General features: G+C 35.9%; 1 protein-coding gene across 1 annotated transcript in view; it reads right to left on the bottom strand.

The window, feature by feature from the left end:
- Nucleotides 1-18,989, bottom strand: part of LOC126965168 (uncharacterized) — a 320,537-nt gene that overhangs the window by 80,796 nt on the left and 220,752 nt on the right. The window contains exons 6-7 of the mRNA XM_050808616.1: nt 15,828-15,928; nt 6,526-6,705 (exon numbers count right to left, since the gene is read on the bottom strand). Coding sequence (XP_050664573.1) covers nt 6,526-6,705; nt 15,828-15,928 — 281 coding nt within the window. The remainder of the gene's footprint in view (nt 1-6,525; nt 6,706-15,827; nt 15,929-18,989) is intronic.

The raw sequence follows: 18,989 nt of genomic DNA, 5'->3' as shown, positions 1-18,989 counted from the left end.
TTGCTCACTTGTTGAACAAATAACTATTATCTACGCAAACGAAGTCGTGAGCATCAGGTAGTATCATATAGTAATAATTTTTGTACACTAATCAGTTATTAGTTCCAAATTATTGTTAGAAAGCGGGAAATTATAGCTTTAAATTATTTTTATCATGAAGTGTGTTAAAGTGGCTCATTTTCAGTTCAATTTAAATTTAAAATTACAAGTAGTTTGGTGCAAGTGGAGAGCAAAACAAACTTAACTTAAATCAAATGATATTGCTCTTCACAGTGGCAAGCATCTTGATAGTATGACCGTAATCTATTAGTAGGTACTAATACATCCAATAGAGTCATGTCTCCGAGCCGTGTAGGGCTCATTATTACTATTAGTTATTTATTACATACTCTTTCTATACATAAATTACCTTTATTTATATTCTTATGCTTCTCCCTAACAATTACTTCTTTTTCGCACTACTTCTAGAATACACGTATTTCTAAATATATATTTACAAATGTGTGGACATGATTTTTTTATTTTATTTTTGAATTTGTATTTCTTATTTTCAATTTTGTTCGTAAAAAAACCGATTCAAATATTTAAAAAAATATTATTTTGCTTTTAGTACCATGTGAACACATACATAGGCTGCACTAAAAGTATCGGGAATGGAATATTTCCACTGTTCCTGTTATATTAAAATCTTTTAAATTGAAAACTCATTGGTTTTAAAAATCGAATACCATTTATTTATTTAAAAAAAAGATTCTCGGTCTTGTCACAAGGTCTTGTCAAACTTGTTTAGTCGTTGAGAAAATGGAATTAACTCGAGAAAATTCTAGAGCGATGATTTATTATGACTTTCGAAGTGGTTTAACACAAAAACACTATGTTGACCGGATGATTTCTGCATTTGGTGATGAAGTCCCATCCAAAACCACAATTTATCACGGGTTTGCTGAATTTCAACGTGGACGTGTCAAGCTCAGCGATGAGACCCCGTCAAGGTCCGCCAAAAACTGCAGTCACCAAAGAAAACAATGATGCTGTGCGCAACCTGATTGAGGAAGATCGACATGTGACATACCGCGAAATTCAGGCAACTTTAGACATTGGCATGAGTCAAATACAAATAATCTTGCGTGAACAATTTGGTGTAAAAAAGTTGTTTTCCCGATGGATACCGCATTTGTTCTGTGAAGAGCAAAAAGCGGCTCGCGTTACTTGGTGCGTCAGAACTCTCGAAAGATTCCACGCAGGATCCTCAAATGCTGTATACAATATCGTATCAGATGACGAATCCTGGATATACGAGTACGAGTACGAACCCAAAACAAAAACCAGTCACGAGTTTGGGTGTTCGAAAATGAGTTAATGCCAACAAAAATTGTTCGTACACGGAGTGTTGCAAAAAAAAATGGTGGCCACGTTCGTCTCCAAAACCGGCCATGTTGCGACTATTCCTCTTGAGGGACAAAGAACGGTTAATGCAGAATGGTACGCTAGCATTTGTTTGCCACAGGTCGTTTCTGAACTCCGTAAAGAGAACTGCAACCGCCGCATCATCCTCCATCACAACAATGCGAGTTGCGCACAGAACAAAAGAGTTTTTAGAGCAAGAAAACAAATAATTATTAGACCATCCGCCGTACAGCCCCGACCTAAGCCCTAAAGAATAAATTGCGTGGTCAGAGATTTTCATCACCTGAAGAAGCTGTGGACGCCTACAAAACGGCCATTTTGGAGACCGCAACTTCCGAATGGAATGGTTTCTTCAGTGATTGGTTCCATCGTATGAAAAAATGTGTCAAATTTCGCGGAGAATACTTCGAAAAGCAATAAATACATATTTAAATAGTAATGTTGTGTCACTTCCTTGATTCCCGAAATTTTCAGTGCCGCCCTCGTTATGTGCCATATGTTAAGCTATAGTTCTATTTTTATTAGTCTACCAGCCGTTCCCGCCTGCTGGCTGAATTTTAAAAAGTAATTAATTAATGAAGGAACGTTGGAATTCAAAAAATAAGTAGCCATAAACCACCAAATTTCGCATCGAAAGCACGGACCAGTAAAAAAATAAGGACTCCGTGTCACTTTACATAACAGTGTAGCACCAAAACAAGCCGATTAACGTGTAAATACGTTGTCCCACGCACACACTTACATTACTACAGGCCGAAAGGCGGCCATTATGAGAATTGTCATCGTCTGTGACAGATCAGTTTGCATCTCAATAAAATATTTAAAAAAGTGTAAAAACGATACTATATAAGTATTTGTGGGCATATATGATTATTTATGGAAGAAAAATTTGTGTAACTAGTATCCCCCGTAACCGCACATACACTAGCATAACGGTGCTTCACTTGCTAATATCACGGCGCGGAGTCCTTCTTTTTTTACTCGTCCGTGATCGAATGGTGGTAGTTTCATGTCAATACGATCAGTGGTTTAGGCGTGATTGAGCCTCATACAAAGACCATTTTCATTATAAATACAAATTAGCCGTTCCCACCCACTTCGCTGGGTGAATTGTAAAGGAAGACACGTTGGAATTAAAAAAATAAGTAGCCACAAATCATCTAGGATACATTTTGTATCGAATGGTGGTAGTTTCATATCAATACGATCATTGATTTAGGCGTGAAAGAGCCTCAAACAAAGAACATTTTCAGTATATCTATATATAGAAAAGAATAGAATACAGATTTAGTACTTTAATAATAGCTACCGTAATCAAATGTGTCCACGGTTGTTGATTGTGATATTATGTGAAATAAAACGTTTAAAGTAATAGCAGGAAATTAAACATAGTGGAAAACTATATGTATGACTTAAATTCCTGAATTACAATTCAGAAAAATGTAATAGATATATTTACCAGACAACCGTCTCGCACTTAATCTTCTTGGCACCCTCTCGCTTCACGTTTGGGGATTGTGGTGAAGCTCTCATAATATAAACTAAAACTCATCTATCTTCTACAAACATTTCACGTTTACACGTGAATTAAGTATTATGAAAGTTGTTTTGGCGATTAATTGTTTTTAGGTTTTTACATAATACCATTAATATAAAATAAATCTACCTTCAAAAATACTGATTTCAAAAACTGAAAAGTATAAAATAATTTAATATATCTCTTATGCGTACCGTACACCTTTAATATTAGTAAAATACTACCTATTGATAAGGCTTAAGTCGATGCCTGCTTACAGTAGGATTCTTCTAGATAACATCAGGTAAACTATCAAATAGATTTTTTAAGCAACTAGGGGTAGACCTACGAAAGGTGGTAAAAAAAGATCTCAAGAAACGGAAACCGAAAAAAGGAATTGACTCTTGAAAATTGCTGTTCGAAACTTCTAATTAACTATTTAATAAATAAACTTAAACTATTTAACGTTCTTGTGAGACAATAAAGTATCCGGGAGAAGGTTTGTTAGCTATGAATGACAGATAGGCTAACACCCACTTATCGGGACACGGGTTAATACTTTATAATAATACTAGCTGACCCGACAGACGTTGTTCTGTTCATAATAAAAAAAAACTCTTGCGGGTAGAAATTCGTAAAATCCGTCTTAAATAAAAAATAAAAATTCGTTCTTAGCTGACCTCTACTCGGTGAAAAGTATATTACTACCAAATTTCAAGTCTTTAGCTCTAATGGTTCCAGAGATATCGTAATGAGTGGCTTTATACTAGTGGCTGTTGAAAGCAAGGGGGAAGGCTTGGCAGTTAGCCTGGATATAGCGAAGGCCTTTGATCGTGTATGGCACAAGGCGCTCCTCTCAAAACGTCATTAATAGAGCATGGCAATACTTCAAGCTGGCCCACATTCTAGCGCTCTAAAAAACGCAGGTCCGGCCACACATGGAGTATTGCTGCCATCTCTGGTCTGGCGCACCCCAGTATCAGCTCGATCCACGTGATCGCGTGCAACGTAGAGCAGCTCGAATTGTCGGAGACCCAGTGCTCTGTGAACGGCTGGATCACTTGGCGTTGCGTAGAGATGTCGCTTCATTGTGTGTCTTCTACCGCATTTATCACGGGGAGTGTTCCGAAGAGCTGTTTAACCCGATTCAAAAAAAGCGCGTACACATTCCTTAAAGTCCGGCAACGCTCCTGAGATTCCTCTGGTGTTGCAAGAGATTGTGGGCGGCGGTGATCACTTAACAACAGGTGACCCGTACGCTCGTTTGTCCTCCTATTCCATAAAAAAAATATACGTGGAAATCTCTTATATATATATAGACTAGCTGATACCCGCGACTTCACCCGCGTACACACATGACTAAACACGTAGTACTTATAAAAATTATTGTTTCTTAAACATTTTTTAATTTTGTATTAAATGAAGATATTGCAATTTATTTTTTCCAGAGAAGGACCAAGTGTCTAAGTAATAAAAATTAAAATATATCCAATAGTGCTTCCATGGTGCGCACACGAATACAATCCTCTATCATTTTATTTATATTGATAAATATATAACATGGATGTTTTTTGTGTCAGTGGAAAAGAGTCAACGGACTGTAACAGATATGAAGATGGTTCTAATCCACTTAATATGTCAATTCGATTCGATAATTCAAAAATCTTCGAAGGGCTGGTAGGTGGGTCGTGAGGCGGGTAAAATATCGGGGAGAACGTTTATTAGCTATGAATGACAGATAGCCTAACACTCACTTATCGGGACACGGGTTAATACTTTATAAAAATCAACCTAAATGTAAACTCCTAAAAAAGCGGTACAAAAACTATAATTATATCATCCGCGTAAATAAAAATATATTCACAAAATGAACAGTACTACCTACTGGGCCAAACTATGTCAATTTTTATGGGACCCAAAGGTAAACATTCCCCATCAAACTAAAGAAGAACCATGTAAATCGGATCATCAATATCATCGTAATCGGTGTACATACATAAAAATTCCAATCGAATTGAGAACATCCACCTTTTTGAAGTCGGTTAAAAGTTATGTGTGCTTGTTTTTTTTTGCTGCCATTTTTTATGGATTAGCACTACAAATAATTATACGGGTCACCTGATTGTATGTGATCTGCGCGGGCCATACTCTTTTGTAACTCCAGGGGAATAACAAGGGCAGTTCAAATTGTCGGGGACCCAGTGCTCTGTGAACGGCTGGATCATTTGGCATTGCGTAGAGACGTCGCTTCATTGTGTGTCTTCTACCGCATTTATCACGGGGAGTGTTGTGAAGAGCTGATTATCCTGATTTCTGCCACCGAATTCCACCTTCGCACGACACGCCACAAGTTAGGTTATCATCCCAACCATCTGGATGTGTGGCGGTCCTCCACAGTGCGGTTTTCAGAGCTTTATTCCACGTAGTACGTGGAATGAGCTTCCTTGTGCGGTGCAGTTAAAGAGCGTACAACTTCCTTTAAGACCGAAAACGCTCCTGTGATTCCTCTGGTGTTGCAAAAGAATGTGGGCGACGGTGATCACTTAACACCAGGTGACCCGTACGCTCGTTTGTCCTCCTATTCAATAAAAAAAAGCGTCGCCTGACTTATAAAGCGTTAAATAAATGTACTGTATATGAAATCGAAATCTGAAAACACATTGTTACGAAAGACAATAGCTCTACCTGCACTACCACGGATGCTTTTTTAATACTGCTTATTCACTTGCGATGAATTTTTACCAATTTATTCCTTGTAATTGCTTCTCTTTAAAAATTTGTATAAAACACACATCGTTGACATTCATAAGTGTCAGCTTTGAATTTTTGAATAAATGACTTTTGGTTTGCTTAGACAGGATTTATAATTTCGCTTGTTAGGATAAGATTAATGATGTGGTTTGATAGATTTAAGAAATATATTTATGTATAATTTTCCCCTCACACTATTCTAGGAGCAAAGTTTTCATAATCAATGATAGAGAAAAGTTACAATGTTAACTCACAGAGCTTTCTTCTTCATATACAGTTAAATTCAAACACGACAATTTATTTTATGAAAATAAGGGTCGAGACGAGCAGGACGTTCAGCTAATGGTGATTGATTCTTGTGCTGCTCAGGATTCTTGAAATACCCAAAAATTCTGAGCGGCACTACAACTGCGCTCGTCACCTTGAGACAAGATGTCAAGTTCTCATTTGCCCAGTAGTGTTACCCTTCAGACCGAAGCACATTAATGCTTACACATTACTGCTTCACGGCAGAAATAGGCGCCGTTGTGGTACCCAGATGGGCAAATGAGACAAAACATCTGTCTCAAGGTTGCGCAGTTGGCCCATGGGGCCCAGAGGCGCGGAGTATATTCAAAGTACTATCTTAAACGGATCCGCCTAGCTATGCAACGCGGAAATGATGCCAGTATTCTTGGAACGCTTCAACGTAATGATAGTGTTCATTTTATGTAGTCATACATACTCGTAAGAATAGTATAACTTTACTTCGCGTTTATTAATAGCACGTGTATAGTTTTATGTGAATAAAAAATTTCGCCTAAAAAAATTGAACCATTGAGGGAAGGAGTCCAAACTTAAATCACACTTACCGTTAGTGGCTGGTCTCTCGCAGACGTAATGGTTGTGTTCCCTGCAGCTCCTGTCGTTCCACATGAAGGTGGGGTGCGCCGGACGGGGCGGCATCTCGCGCCGCACCTCCACACAATCCTGACCGGAAGTGCCATCGTCGTTTGGCTGGCTGGCGTGCTTCCGCCACCCGGGGAACCAATCTGTCGAGGGTTGGAATCATTTATAACATAACAATAGATCTATTTCTATACAGGAGAACGAGCGAGCACGCTGGTCAGCTAAGGCCATATGTTGATAACCCAACGCGACGCATTAAATTGTGGCTACGATTGAGAGTTCCATAATATATTTCAGTGGATGTATTTGATCATTTTGATCATTGCACAACATCGTCGATACCACTACTAAGTCAATACCGCTAGAAAGTCGTTTATGCTTGTCCAAGTTTGACTAAAGCCTAAAGCTATAAAACTTCTAATCGTATACTTATTGCACTCAAATCCGTGTTTATAGAAACAGTTTTCAAATACGTCGCTTAGTAAATATTACTGGGTGAATCATAAATTGTCCGTTTCTTATTTGTAGGAGGCGGAAATAAGTCATGAATACCGCTTGTCGATACCGCTATGTTGTCGATATACCACTACGGATACGATGCTGCTACGAAGTCGGTACAGCTATGTAGTCAATACAGCTACGTTGAAGATACTGCTACGTCGTCCATACAGCAACGTAGTCGATAGTTATCGTCGTCAATACCGCTACGTTTCGATATCGCTACGCTGTTGATACCGCTACTTCGTCGCGACTATTTTGCAGTGAGCGTTTAGTGGCGGTATTAAACAATTAGGTACCTGTGGGTTTGTTGACAACTCGAGTCACTAGTGGTTTATGACTCACAAATAGAGACGGCACCTGTAGTATTATTGCAGAATCGTGTCTAGTAAACAAGCAAACAGAAGACAAATCGTCTGCATTGTATCGTGTGTGTAGTGAACAAGCGACTTAATAATAACGAATAATCGATCATCGCCGTTTACTGTTTTATTATTCCAGTCGATAGTTTCTTTAGAATGTTCTCTAAATAAATACTTAAAATGTACGAGATACAATGAAATAATTTTTAAACTTCATTTAAGATACAAGACATACGAAGTACGAGTCATCTTAAGATAGTAAAGTTTATTAGTAGATTACCGCCGAATATGATCTCTGTTATTTACTAAAAGCAATATTCTTACAATAGCAGAGGAATCACGCGAGCATTACCGAACACATGGTGAGCATATGATATACCTGCTGAGCGTATAATACACTTGCTGAGCGTATAATATACTTGCTGAGCGAACAATAACCTGCTGTTGCTTAATTTTAGAACTTTTAATTTAAGAATTTTAATTTAAGAAGCAATTATCACGAAAAGTTTTCCAAAAGGTACTAATTCCAAAGGTAATGAATAATTTGTTTTCATCATAGTACAAATACATCACTTTATTTGTACCAAAATCTATGGACGATGCGAGAATTGGAACCCGCGCCTTTCAGGTTACGTCCCAGCACTCTTACTAACGTAGTCAACAGTCTACGAAGAGGCGTGCGTTTAAATCCCGTATCGTCAATAAATATTGATACAAATAAATATGTATGCTTACACATTACTGCTTCACGGCAGAAATAGGCGCCGTTGTGGTACCCAGATGGGCAAATGAGACAAACGTGAGGGGTATCACTTAAATAAATAGTAGCGTAAAAAAACTGAAAAACACGCTTTTTATAGAAAACCGAACTAAAAAAATTGAAAATTTGTTTTGAAATTTAATATTAACATCAATTTCTGCCTTATAGACGATAGATGAATTTGATATAAGTTAACAATCTTATTTTACAAATTGAAAATTGTAATAATTTTAACAAATTAATGTATTGTCAACGGTCCTCGATAAATCTACGAAGTTTGAACGAAATATTGCCGTTTCAATTGGGTCAAAATCGCGCACAAAAGAGTCGCTTACAAACATACATACATACAGGTGAAGCTAATAAAAAGCGTGTAAAAATAATAAACTGTTTTCATTTTGTTTAAAAGTACCTATAAGTCTTATTGTCTTCTCCTGTTTTGAATGACTTCAAAGTAACCACAAGAATATCTGGATGTTAGATTAACAGAAAGTCCAACAATTAGGGTCTGTGACTCGCATTGGCATAGTACCCAGTTGTGTTGGACTATAATTTGCTACATGAAAGTTCCGAACAGAACCATTTGATCGGTGGTGGTGGGCGTTAAAATCTGTAAGAATAAATAAATTAACTAGCTGACCTGACAGACGTTGTTCTGCACATAATAAATAAAATGCCGTTTTTTATGAATTTGTCAATAATATTTCATAACACCAAGAATTATTTCGTAAAATATGCTCCATCTATAATCAAATTGTTTCACAGCAGAACTGTCAACCCGTGCATCAATAATATAATCTCTCATAGAAAATTTGTCTATACAAAACAAATATTGGAAATAAAATTAATTATGGGTCCCAAATCGAAATAAAAACTATCATATCTCTCAAGTTAGATTAAACTGCAGTCAATGAAGAAATCCCCATTTAAATCCATTCATTAGCTTAGGAGACCACTGGGAAAGAACATCAGGACACTGGATTTACATATATTAAGATTTTGTACATGCTTCTGAATAAGCAATATACCGAAAATATATACCACACTGACTTAGCTATTAATTCCCATCTGTCACTTCCCTGGGCGTGCCGGCCAAATTAGTTTGTGCCTCTTAGACTCAACAGTGCTCTGTGATCGGCTGGATCACTTTGCGTTGCGTAGAGACGTCGCTTCATTGCGTGTCTACCGCATTTATCACGGAGAGTGTTCCGAAGAGCTGTTTCATCTGATTCCTGCTACCGAATTCCACCTTCGCATGACGCGCCACAAGTTAGGATATCATCTTCACCATCTTGATGTGTGGCTGTCCTCAAAAGTGCGGCTTTCAAGGAGCTTTCTTCCACGTACTACAAAGCTGTCGAATGAGCTTCCTTGTGCTTTGTTTCCGGGATGACATGGGTACCTTCAAAAATGCCCTTCCTATAAGGCCGACAACGCACCCGTGATTCCTCTTGTGAAGCAGGTGAATGTGGGCGGCGGTGATCACTTAATACCAGTTGAACGCTCGCTTGTCCTTATTTATCGTTAAAAAAAAACGCGGCACTATCGCTTATTATTTCATCTAGCTTTCCTACAAATAATCTTTTTTTCTTATTCCTATCAAGTCACACAATTATTATATTAAATTTTATTCACATAAGTGACACAAAAAAACACCAATTCCTGTCAATGTTTTAAATTATCATACAATATTTCATAAGCGAATATCCAAGTTGTCATGAACGTTAAACAAGAAAGAATAAGATATTAAACAATGTCGAAATATTACGATAAATATTTTGCTTTCATGGAATAATTTACGCGACGCAAAATACTTCGCAATCTCAAATAAATTACCAGCGGAGTTTCATCGCAGGATAAGGAAATACAGAATTCTAAGGGGAAGAGATGGACAATTTCGGTGATTCGAATCACGTTAGAATCTTAAACGTTCTTAATTTACGGAAAGCGAGGAATTCTCAAGGCTTTAATTACATTGAAAGTGTTATTGCGAATTTACTTAAGGAGTTTCAATACGCTGAATCGCGTTCTTATAAATAACGATGAATATAAGTTATTGTATGACTTAAAGCTTTGTTTATTATAACTATTTCATGCGGAATTATTCAAATATTTAAATAACACACTTGGAAAGTATTTTTTTTAATAAGATTAAATCAAGTACCTATTATTTTCACACCATCGGTTGATGTCATTATCATAATACCTAATGATACATTTCATACCAAGTTCAAATTATTATATTATAATATGTTAATAAAATAAAATGTTATGTTTTTAAAGTCATAACCCTCACTTCTGGAATTAATTACACAAATAAAACTGAAAACTTGTGTTGAAATACATGCTGAGTGGCTCCTTTTTAAACACCACACGTTTTTATATTTGTATATTTTTAAGTTAAATCTTTTTGTTATTTGTGTGTGTGTTAAAATAAATATTTTTTCTTTCAAAACAAAGTTTTATGAACGATGCGGGACTCGAATCCGCTACCTCTGTTCTGTGTAAGCGCTCTTACCAACTGAGCCAACCGTTCGAGTGACGTATCATTTATCTTGTATGCTTTGATTTAGATTAAGATTTGTATGATTTAGATGAAGCCGCCTGAGAGTTGAACAAAGCATACAAGATTTTATCAACGATACGTCACTCGAACGGATGGCTCAGTTGGTAAGAGCACTCACATGGAACGCTAGAGATCGCTGGTTCGAGTCCCTCGTCGTTTATAAAATTTTGTTTTCAGTTTTATTTTGTATTATTATATTATGTTATAACATGTAGATCAACGTCTCTTTCCACTCCAATTTTTGGTTGGTAAGGATGGTAGGCTTTATGTTTATCTAAATTCATATATTCGTATTTAAACTAGGATTATAAAATCACTTAATGAACGTTAAAATCTCCCGAAAATTATGCGAAAAGATATGCCTCTTTATTAAAATAAAATATTGTTACAATAAAATTTGTTCATTAAAAAGCCTAAGGGTGATCCTCCATGTTCCATGTGTTGTAATTAATTAATAATTATTCAATTTATATTAATTTAATTCAATCCAAATGCAAGTATTTTTATTCAGATTACATATTAAATCTTATGAAACGTCAAAATCTATCATTTGTCGGGCAAGAAGTCCGAATTTTAAAATAAAAGTTTATAAATTAAATAGCCTGAGGGCAGTAGCTGAATCCTCTAAGTATGTTGTAATTTAGAAAGTCTTTAATGTTATAGTAACTTTTATCAAAGTAACGTTCTTATAAAAAATTCTTTTGAATTTCGCAATGCATGTGTTTTGTACATTTGTGATGACCATGTTGCGAAAGCATATAAATCGCCCAACAAAAGTCTTTCTAAGTTGATTTATCCGAGGGGTGGCATAACAATTAAATGCTTGTTTCTTGTATTATGTCTCTAGAAAATCCGCTAATGTGCCTTTGCCAGAAACAACGGTTAATATCTTTTTTTTTCTTAGTAATTCTTTAGGACATCAATTACAAATAGCGCAAATATAAATAATTCTGCAGCACAAAGACGGTAATAATTGTGGCGCTACAGACGCTTTATAAGGCATAAAATGCATTTATTTTCTCAAAATTGATTCCTTTAGAATTATTTTTGATGTCACATATACTAGACACTACTATCGCTTCGGAAACAAATGGCGCTCCGAGAGAGAAGAAGCGGCGCGAAAAACTTTCTCTGCATTCTTTTTTTGCGCTCTTTTTAATGAAATATACAATATTGTACTGTCATTGCTATTGCTATAAAATAATCATAATCTAGTTCTAAGCTGTCCGATCACTTAGGTATTCATATACATTAACAATGACGTTATATGTATAGATCGTCATTGCAAATTAATGAATTTTCTTCTAATTCTATTGGTAAATTGACAATATAGAATATGCATTGTATAATTGAGTCCACGTTGCTCTGTAAATTTACGTTTGAATTTTGAATACCGGCTTTTAGATTCCCACAGTAATAAACCACATAACAGCCATTAACAGCAGATTAATAGCAAGGCACGCGGTATTCAACAAGTTGTATTCGGCGACAGATTCACAGTACTTTGTGTAAAGGGCCTGTTGAGAGGATATCCCTATGGTAACTGTAGTGTTATGTTTTCAAAGTGTAACCCTCACTTCTGGGATTAATACACAAATAAAATTTGAAAACAAAACTTTATCAAGGATGTGGGACTCAAACCCACGACCTCTCCCATTCCGTTCGAGTGACGTATCGTCATAAAATCTTGTATACTTTGTTCAACTCTCAGGTTGCGAATGCATCTACTTCACTGTTGATAACCTGCTAAATCCCAATATTTGCATATTAGGAAATTGACTTTAGTTGTCGCTCTTGCAAAACTAAACAATTTGAATTGTAGTGTTGATTAGAATAAACGGAATAACATAACCAACGAAATATATAATATTTTTTAATGTTTGAATTTTATTTAATAGTTTTATTTTATATTTTTTGTAAAGCTGGCGTTATCTGCCCACAACATATGAGTCATATCGACAACAACGTATAAATTCTCTTCTCACTATGAGACAACATTTAATGACCATTCATATAATGTAGGTTTTCGAATTTTGTAATACAAATTTCTTATTCTTTCATAAGAACCTTCTCCTGACCATAACAAACACAGCAAAAAAGGAATTAGCGAAATCGGTCCAGCCGTTCACGCGTGATGGGCGTGACCAAGGGAAAAAGTGATTCAATTTTGTATACATAGATTAGGCCACGCGATTTGTGATATTATAAGAAATAAACATAGAACCCATCTTAAAATTCTAAATAGAATACGATTAATAACTGGTACAATTGTAACAAATGGGAGACGAAAGAATTATGATCAAATAACAAGATAAGTGAACTGCGTCATCGTAAATATAATGCCGAAGAAATCACGTTTTCATGGATCAACGAACTTTGCACCGTAATATAATCCCTGACTGCTTCGCTTAGCACAATACATGAATATGTATGTGTTACAAACAATCCAATTAACCCCCACTGTTATCGATCAATACTCATAACATAGATAATTGGACGATCTAGTTTTCAGGTCATGTAGTACAATAGTTGTCATAAATCACCCCATGCTTTGCTAACCCCGTCCATTGAGACAGTCAGAAGTCAGATATTTATCAAGATAAGTGTTTTATGCTGCTCTGTGCCGCCAAACCGTCTAGACATACTTTCATTGTTTTAGCCAAAATAATCACGAGTTTGTTACAATATTTGCCTAAAGTAATCACGGTCGCCTCAAAACCAGATCAAAAGGAAAGCAATTGTGACTAAGAATATATTAAAGATTTTTATCATTTTGTTATAACAAATAATAGAGTTTTCTTTATAGAATCATGCAGCATACACTCTCTTGTAACACCAGATGAATAACAAGAGCCTTACAGACCAAATAAAGTGTCGAATAAACGTATATATGAATTTGAAAATCGAAAACATATTAGTGCGAGTGGACCGGAGGCTCTGCGGAGAGATTCAACGGTTTTATCAAATTACAATGGGGCTCCCATATTGAAGGATTGGCTAATAAATGGCTTTGTGCTGCAGAAGGGGGCTATTTGCGCTATTTATAACCTAGATCCAAAAAAATCATTCAGAGAAAAAATTACAGAAATAAAAATTGAGCTGTAGCATCTCAATATATACTTGATAATGTTCTGTGTGTTCATAAGCACATTAACGAATTTGTTATAGACTGACAAACATAATGTTAAAACGAGGAACAAACATAAACTTGATATGCATCTACTCGGTTAAGTCGTGTTAGTCAGTTTTTATTGCGCGATGTATATGCTTTTACAAAACAAATGAGTTAGGAAATTCAATAGAATTGTCAAAAACGTTTGTGTGTTAAAGATTACTATAACATAAATGACTTTCTTAATGGTACCACAGATTGGGAACAGCGAAACCCTCAGGCTATTTCATAATAAGTTTTATTGTACGATATAACTTACTATGTATTATATTGTAGTGAAATTAAAAAACTCCCGTTGAGATTTTGCGCCCGTTCTTCTCAGGTCAAGGTCTGAGGCATACTATATCGAATGTAGTTTTTGATGTTCAATAAGTGACTTTAAATCCTATTTTGAAAATATTCTCTATAGGCACCTATTTCTGCGGTGAAGCAGTAATGTATGAGCATTATTTTGTTTCAGTCAGAAGGGCTCTGTAGCTAGTGAAATTACTGAGCAAACGAGACTTAACATCTTATGTCTCAAGGAGACGAGCGCAATTATTGTAGTGCCGATCAGAATTTTTGGGATTTTTAAGAATCCCGACCGGCACTGCATTGTAACGGGCACGGCGTATCTATAACCATCAGCTGAACGTCCTGCTCGTCTCATCCCTTATTGTCATAACAAAAATATCTAATTTGAATATGAATTTGATACATCTATTCCGCTCTATATGATCAGCTGAATGTTTTATTTGCTTCGCAACTATTTGAAATACATCCAAGCCATTTACTAATAGAACTTAATCCAATAAGAACCTTGTTCAATTTAATCTATTTGCTAATTGCAAACGTAATGATAATAATCCTTTGTCTAGACTTCTCTAAGTGGGTGCATCAACAACGGAATATTTAAGGGGTTAAGTGGAGTTATGCTTTGGAATCAAAGGACAAATTAGCTTGGAATATAACTTGAGGTTAATCTTTGTAACACTATATTATAAGAGGCTGTCTATCTGTCCTTATGCGTGGTAGATAATGTAATGTGTCTACCACGGACGAGTAAAAAAAGAAGTAGTCCACGCCGTGATATTAACAAGTGAAGCACCTTAATGCTAGTGAATGTGCGGTTACGGGGGATACCACTTACACAATTTTTTCTCCCTTAAATAATTACATATGGCCACAAAAACTTTTATAGTATTGTTTTTACACTTTTTCACAACGCACGATAGCATTTTTAAAATATTTTATTGCGAATAACTGATCTGTAACAGACGATGGCAAATCTCATAATAGCGGCCGATCGGCTTGTATTAGTGAAAGTGTGTGCGTGGGGCTATGTATTTTCACGATTACCGACTTGTTTTGGTGCTTCAATGTTTTGTTAGGTGACATGGAGTCCTTCTTTTTTTACTCATCCGTAGTGTCTACTAACACAGCGCGTTTTTGTTATTGGTACCAGGCGAACATAACTGAAGTAAAGATTGTATCTATAAGAAATTGGCGGAGTGATGGGACATGGAGTAGCCATAGACTAACAATATATTTCCATATAGACAAACATTAAATAAGCACTGTAGCTAGTGAAATTACTAGGCCAATGAGACTCAATATCTTATATCTCAAGGTGACGAGCGCAATTGTAGTGCCGCTCAGGTTTTATGGTGTTTTTCAAGAATCCTGAGCGGCACTTCATTGTTATGGGCAGGGCGTATCAATTACCACCAGCTGAACGCCCTGCTCGTCTAGCCCTTATTTTTAGTAAAAAAAATATGAACAGAAAACCAGAGAAGTTGCAGGAACCAAATTTTACGAAACAGAACGCATTTTCTTAACAACTTACTTGATTTTAAGCGTTTATACTGCAAAATATTGACTTTAAAGTACACCATCCTGAGAAAAATGGAGTAACAAAAATGACTTACGTGCGTAAGAGAAGGGCAGTCCATCTGACCACCTGAACTCTCCCTCGTGCACAGCGTCAGTGGCTCCGATCCAGTACACGTCATCCGTGCCAGCACCAGGTCTGTAAAATATTTCGGTCTTTATTCAAATAAATGATGGATTAAGCAGCCCAACTAGTTATACCATCTGCGCATTATGCATGAATGTCAAAATATTATCTGATAAGTAGCCAGATACCGCTCTACATAACATACATAAATACCCTAAGATGGAATGTATCAAATCCATAAATATCTACCATCACGTTTGCCTTTGAAGGCATAAGCAAGTGGATCATAACAGTACAAGTGCACCATAGGTATGCGGCAGAAATCGGCGCGTTTATGCCAAGACTTAAAGTGAAAGTCTAAATCAAATAAACGCTACTCAAATATACTTAAACTAAGATAATATTTTTAACTAAACAGAACTATGGCCAAGTATATTCTTATTGCAAAAATTGAGCAGAGTTATTAAACTAATGAAAAAGAATCATACGAATACTTTACTCGAAAAAGTGGGATGAAGTGTATTTAATCTTTATCCATCGTACTAGCTTTTCTACGCTAGAATATTTTCAACTCAACCAATAAATATTCGGGTTGGATAGACTTTCACTTGTCACAGTTCGACTGATTGACAACTGCGGCTAATGCTCCATCATGTTCTGTTTAAGTCTGAGACAGAATCTTGTTAGAACGCGATTGTGATAGCTGTCAGAAGCTATTGGTGCAATGACAAGTTTTTCATTCATTCAAAATTATACTAATGAAAAGTTGTTTTTTAGTATAAACCTGTTAAGGGATTGAGTTTTTGGGTATAATATTATAACAAAGAAATCGTTATATGATAGGAATCGTAATTTAAGGTATTATTATCCTTCAAGTCAGTTAGTTTTTTTAAGTAAGTTCTTTTCTTAAACGTGCATTTTTTTATCAAAATAAGGAACGTGACGAGTAGGACGTTCAGCTGATGATAATTGATGCGCCCTGCCCATTACAATGCAGTGCCGCTCAGGATTCTTGAAAAACCCCAAAAATTCTGAGCGGCACTACAATTTGGAATCAAGAGTAATGCCAAGAAATATAGCAGATTCCACTGGTTTTACCACCTCTCCATTTAATAAATTATTCGCATCTACATTTATGACATTTGGCGCGGTGAATTTAATATATTTGGTTTTATGATTATTTAACAATAAGTTATTGGCGCTAAATCAGTACACGATATCAGATTGTTGCATTGTTTACTTCGTCATACCAAACTTGGCTTCGTTTCACTTTGAATATAAGTGAAGTATCATCCGCAAACAATAACACCTTGTCTTTTTTTCTACAAGTTTAGGTGGATCGTTTATATAAATTAGGAAGAGGAGGGGATCAAGAATAGACCCTTGTGGTACCCCCATACCGAGAGGAGTCCCAGGAGTTCTCCTGCTATTCACCTCGACCCTCTGAATCCTATTATTTAAATATGAGATCAGAAGATCGAGTGCAGATCCTCTTATACCATAGTGACATAGCTTCCTGACCAGCGTTGAATGTTGAACACAATCAAAAGGATTAGAGAAATCACAGAAGATACCAAGTGCATTCTGTGATTCTTCCCAAGCCTCAAAAATATTCCTCATGAGTTCAACACCTGCATCCGTAGTCGAGCGTCCCCTAGTAAAGACAAATTGTTTTATATGAAGTAACTTATAAGTGTTAAAGTGAGTAAGCATTTGGCTTAAAATATTTTTTTCAAAATTTTTACTAAGGGTCGGCAACACCGAAACAGGGCGATAGTTATCCGGGTCAGAGGTGAGTCCCGATTTAAATATTGATGTAATTTTACTATACTTCAGAAGGTCAGGAAACACGCCATGTTCAATACAGCTATTAAAAACTAGTGCTAGATTTGGTGCTATGACGTCAATAACAGAATTTATTATTTTTACAGATATGCCCCATATATCAGCAGTTTTTTTCATTTCTAAGGATCTGAAAATTTTAATTATTTCTGCTGGGCTAACAACACTATCTACTTTTGGTTCTATGCGCTTTTTTAATTTCCCGACCTTCAGATTTTTCCCAGAATTAATATCCGATAAAAATGATTCAACTTTATGAATTCAAAGCCCAGGACTTATTCATGCCATGGGTACCACACCCATAATCTAGCCGGCATCCTGTGCAAAGGACCCTCCCACTCCATTTTCCCATTACATTAACGTTCTAGTAATTTCTCAAGTGTAAAACAGACCGTTCGCAGCGATGTCTCCAATTCCTTATGAGTGATAAGCTAAATCTTTCCATTTTCCATTTAATGCTTCCAGATTTGGAACAGGAAGTTAAAAAGTTCGAAGACTTTTTGGTAATCTTTAGAGAAAGATTGATGGAAGTGCGGTAAAGCAATTTGTCACATTTTTTAGTGATCGTTTCGATGCGGCACGCAATCATATTTTCACCGTTGATTTATTTATGTATCTGCTATACTACTAATCCTACTAATATTACAAACGCAAAACTTTGTAAAAATGCATGGAAAGGAAGTTTGCTTGTTATTCTTGCACCTCAAAAATACGAGTAGTAGTAGTATTATAGTATATGTATATATACACACATATATATATAATGAAAATAGTTCTTTGTTTGACATGAAACTACTACCATTCGATGCTAAATTTATCCTAGATGGTTGGTTTATGGCTACCTATTTTTCGAATCCCAACGTTCCTTCATTTATTTCCTTTTAAAATTCGCCCAATGAAGCTGGCGGAAACAGCTAATCATTATCTTAAAGTACTTGACATCCTTTGTGAAGTCACTTTAGGTAATCGAATAAAGGCAACACATATAGCTAGTCTAAAATAAAACGATAAGTGTGAAGTAATTAGGAAAAATATTTGCCATAAGAGCCGTTAGAGTCACACGCAATGACGTTTTATAGAACGTCATTGGTCACACGTATACATATATGTATACATGAAAATCTTTATAATAAATAGTCCTACTATCGCCAAACCATAAAATATAATAAAAATTTAAAATTTATTTTAAATCACAATTGGTAGTTTAGGTGATTCGTATATCAAAATAAATACTTTATCGCTTCTGTTACATAAAGTAGATAAACTTTGCCTTTCATGCTGCATCACTTTG

The sequence above is a fragment of the Leptidea sinapis genome, chromosome 1 (assembly GCF_905404315.1).
Source record: "Leptidea sinapis chromosome 1, ilLepSina1.1, whole genome shotgun sequence".
In the NCBI taxonomy this organism is placed as follows: Eukaryota; Metazoa; Arthropoda; class Insecta; order Lepidoptera; family Pieridae; genus Leptidea; species Leptidea sinapis.
The sequence above is the reverse complement of the archived record's forward strand: the minus strand, read 5'-3'. Positions and strand labels throughout refer to the sequence as shown.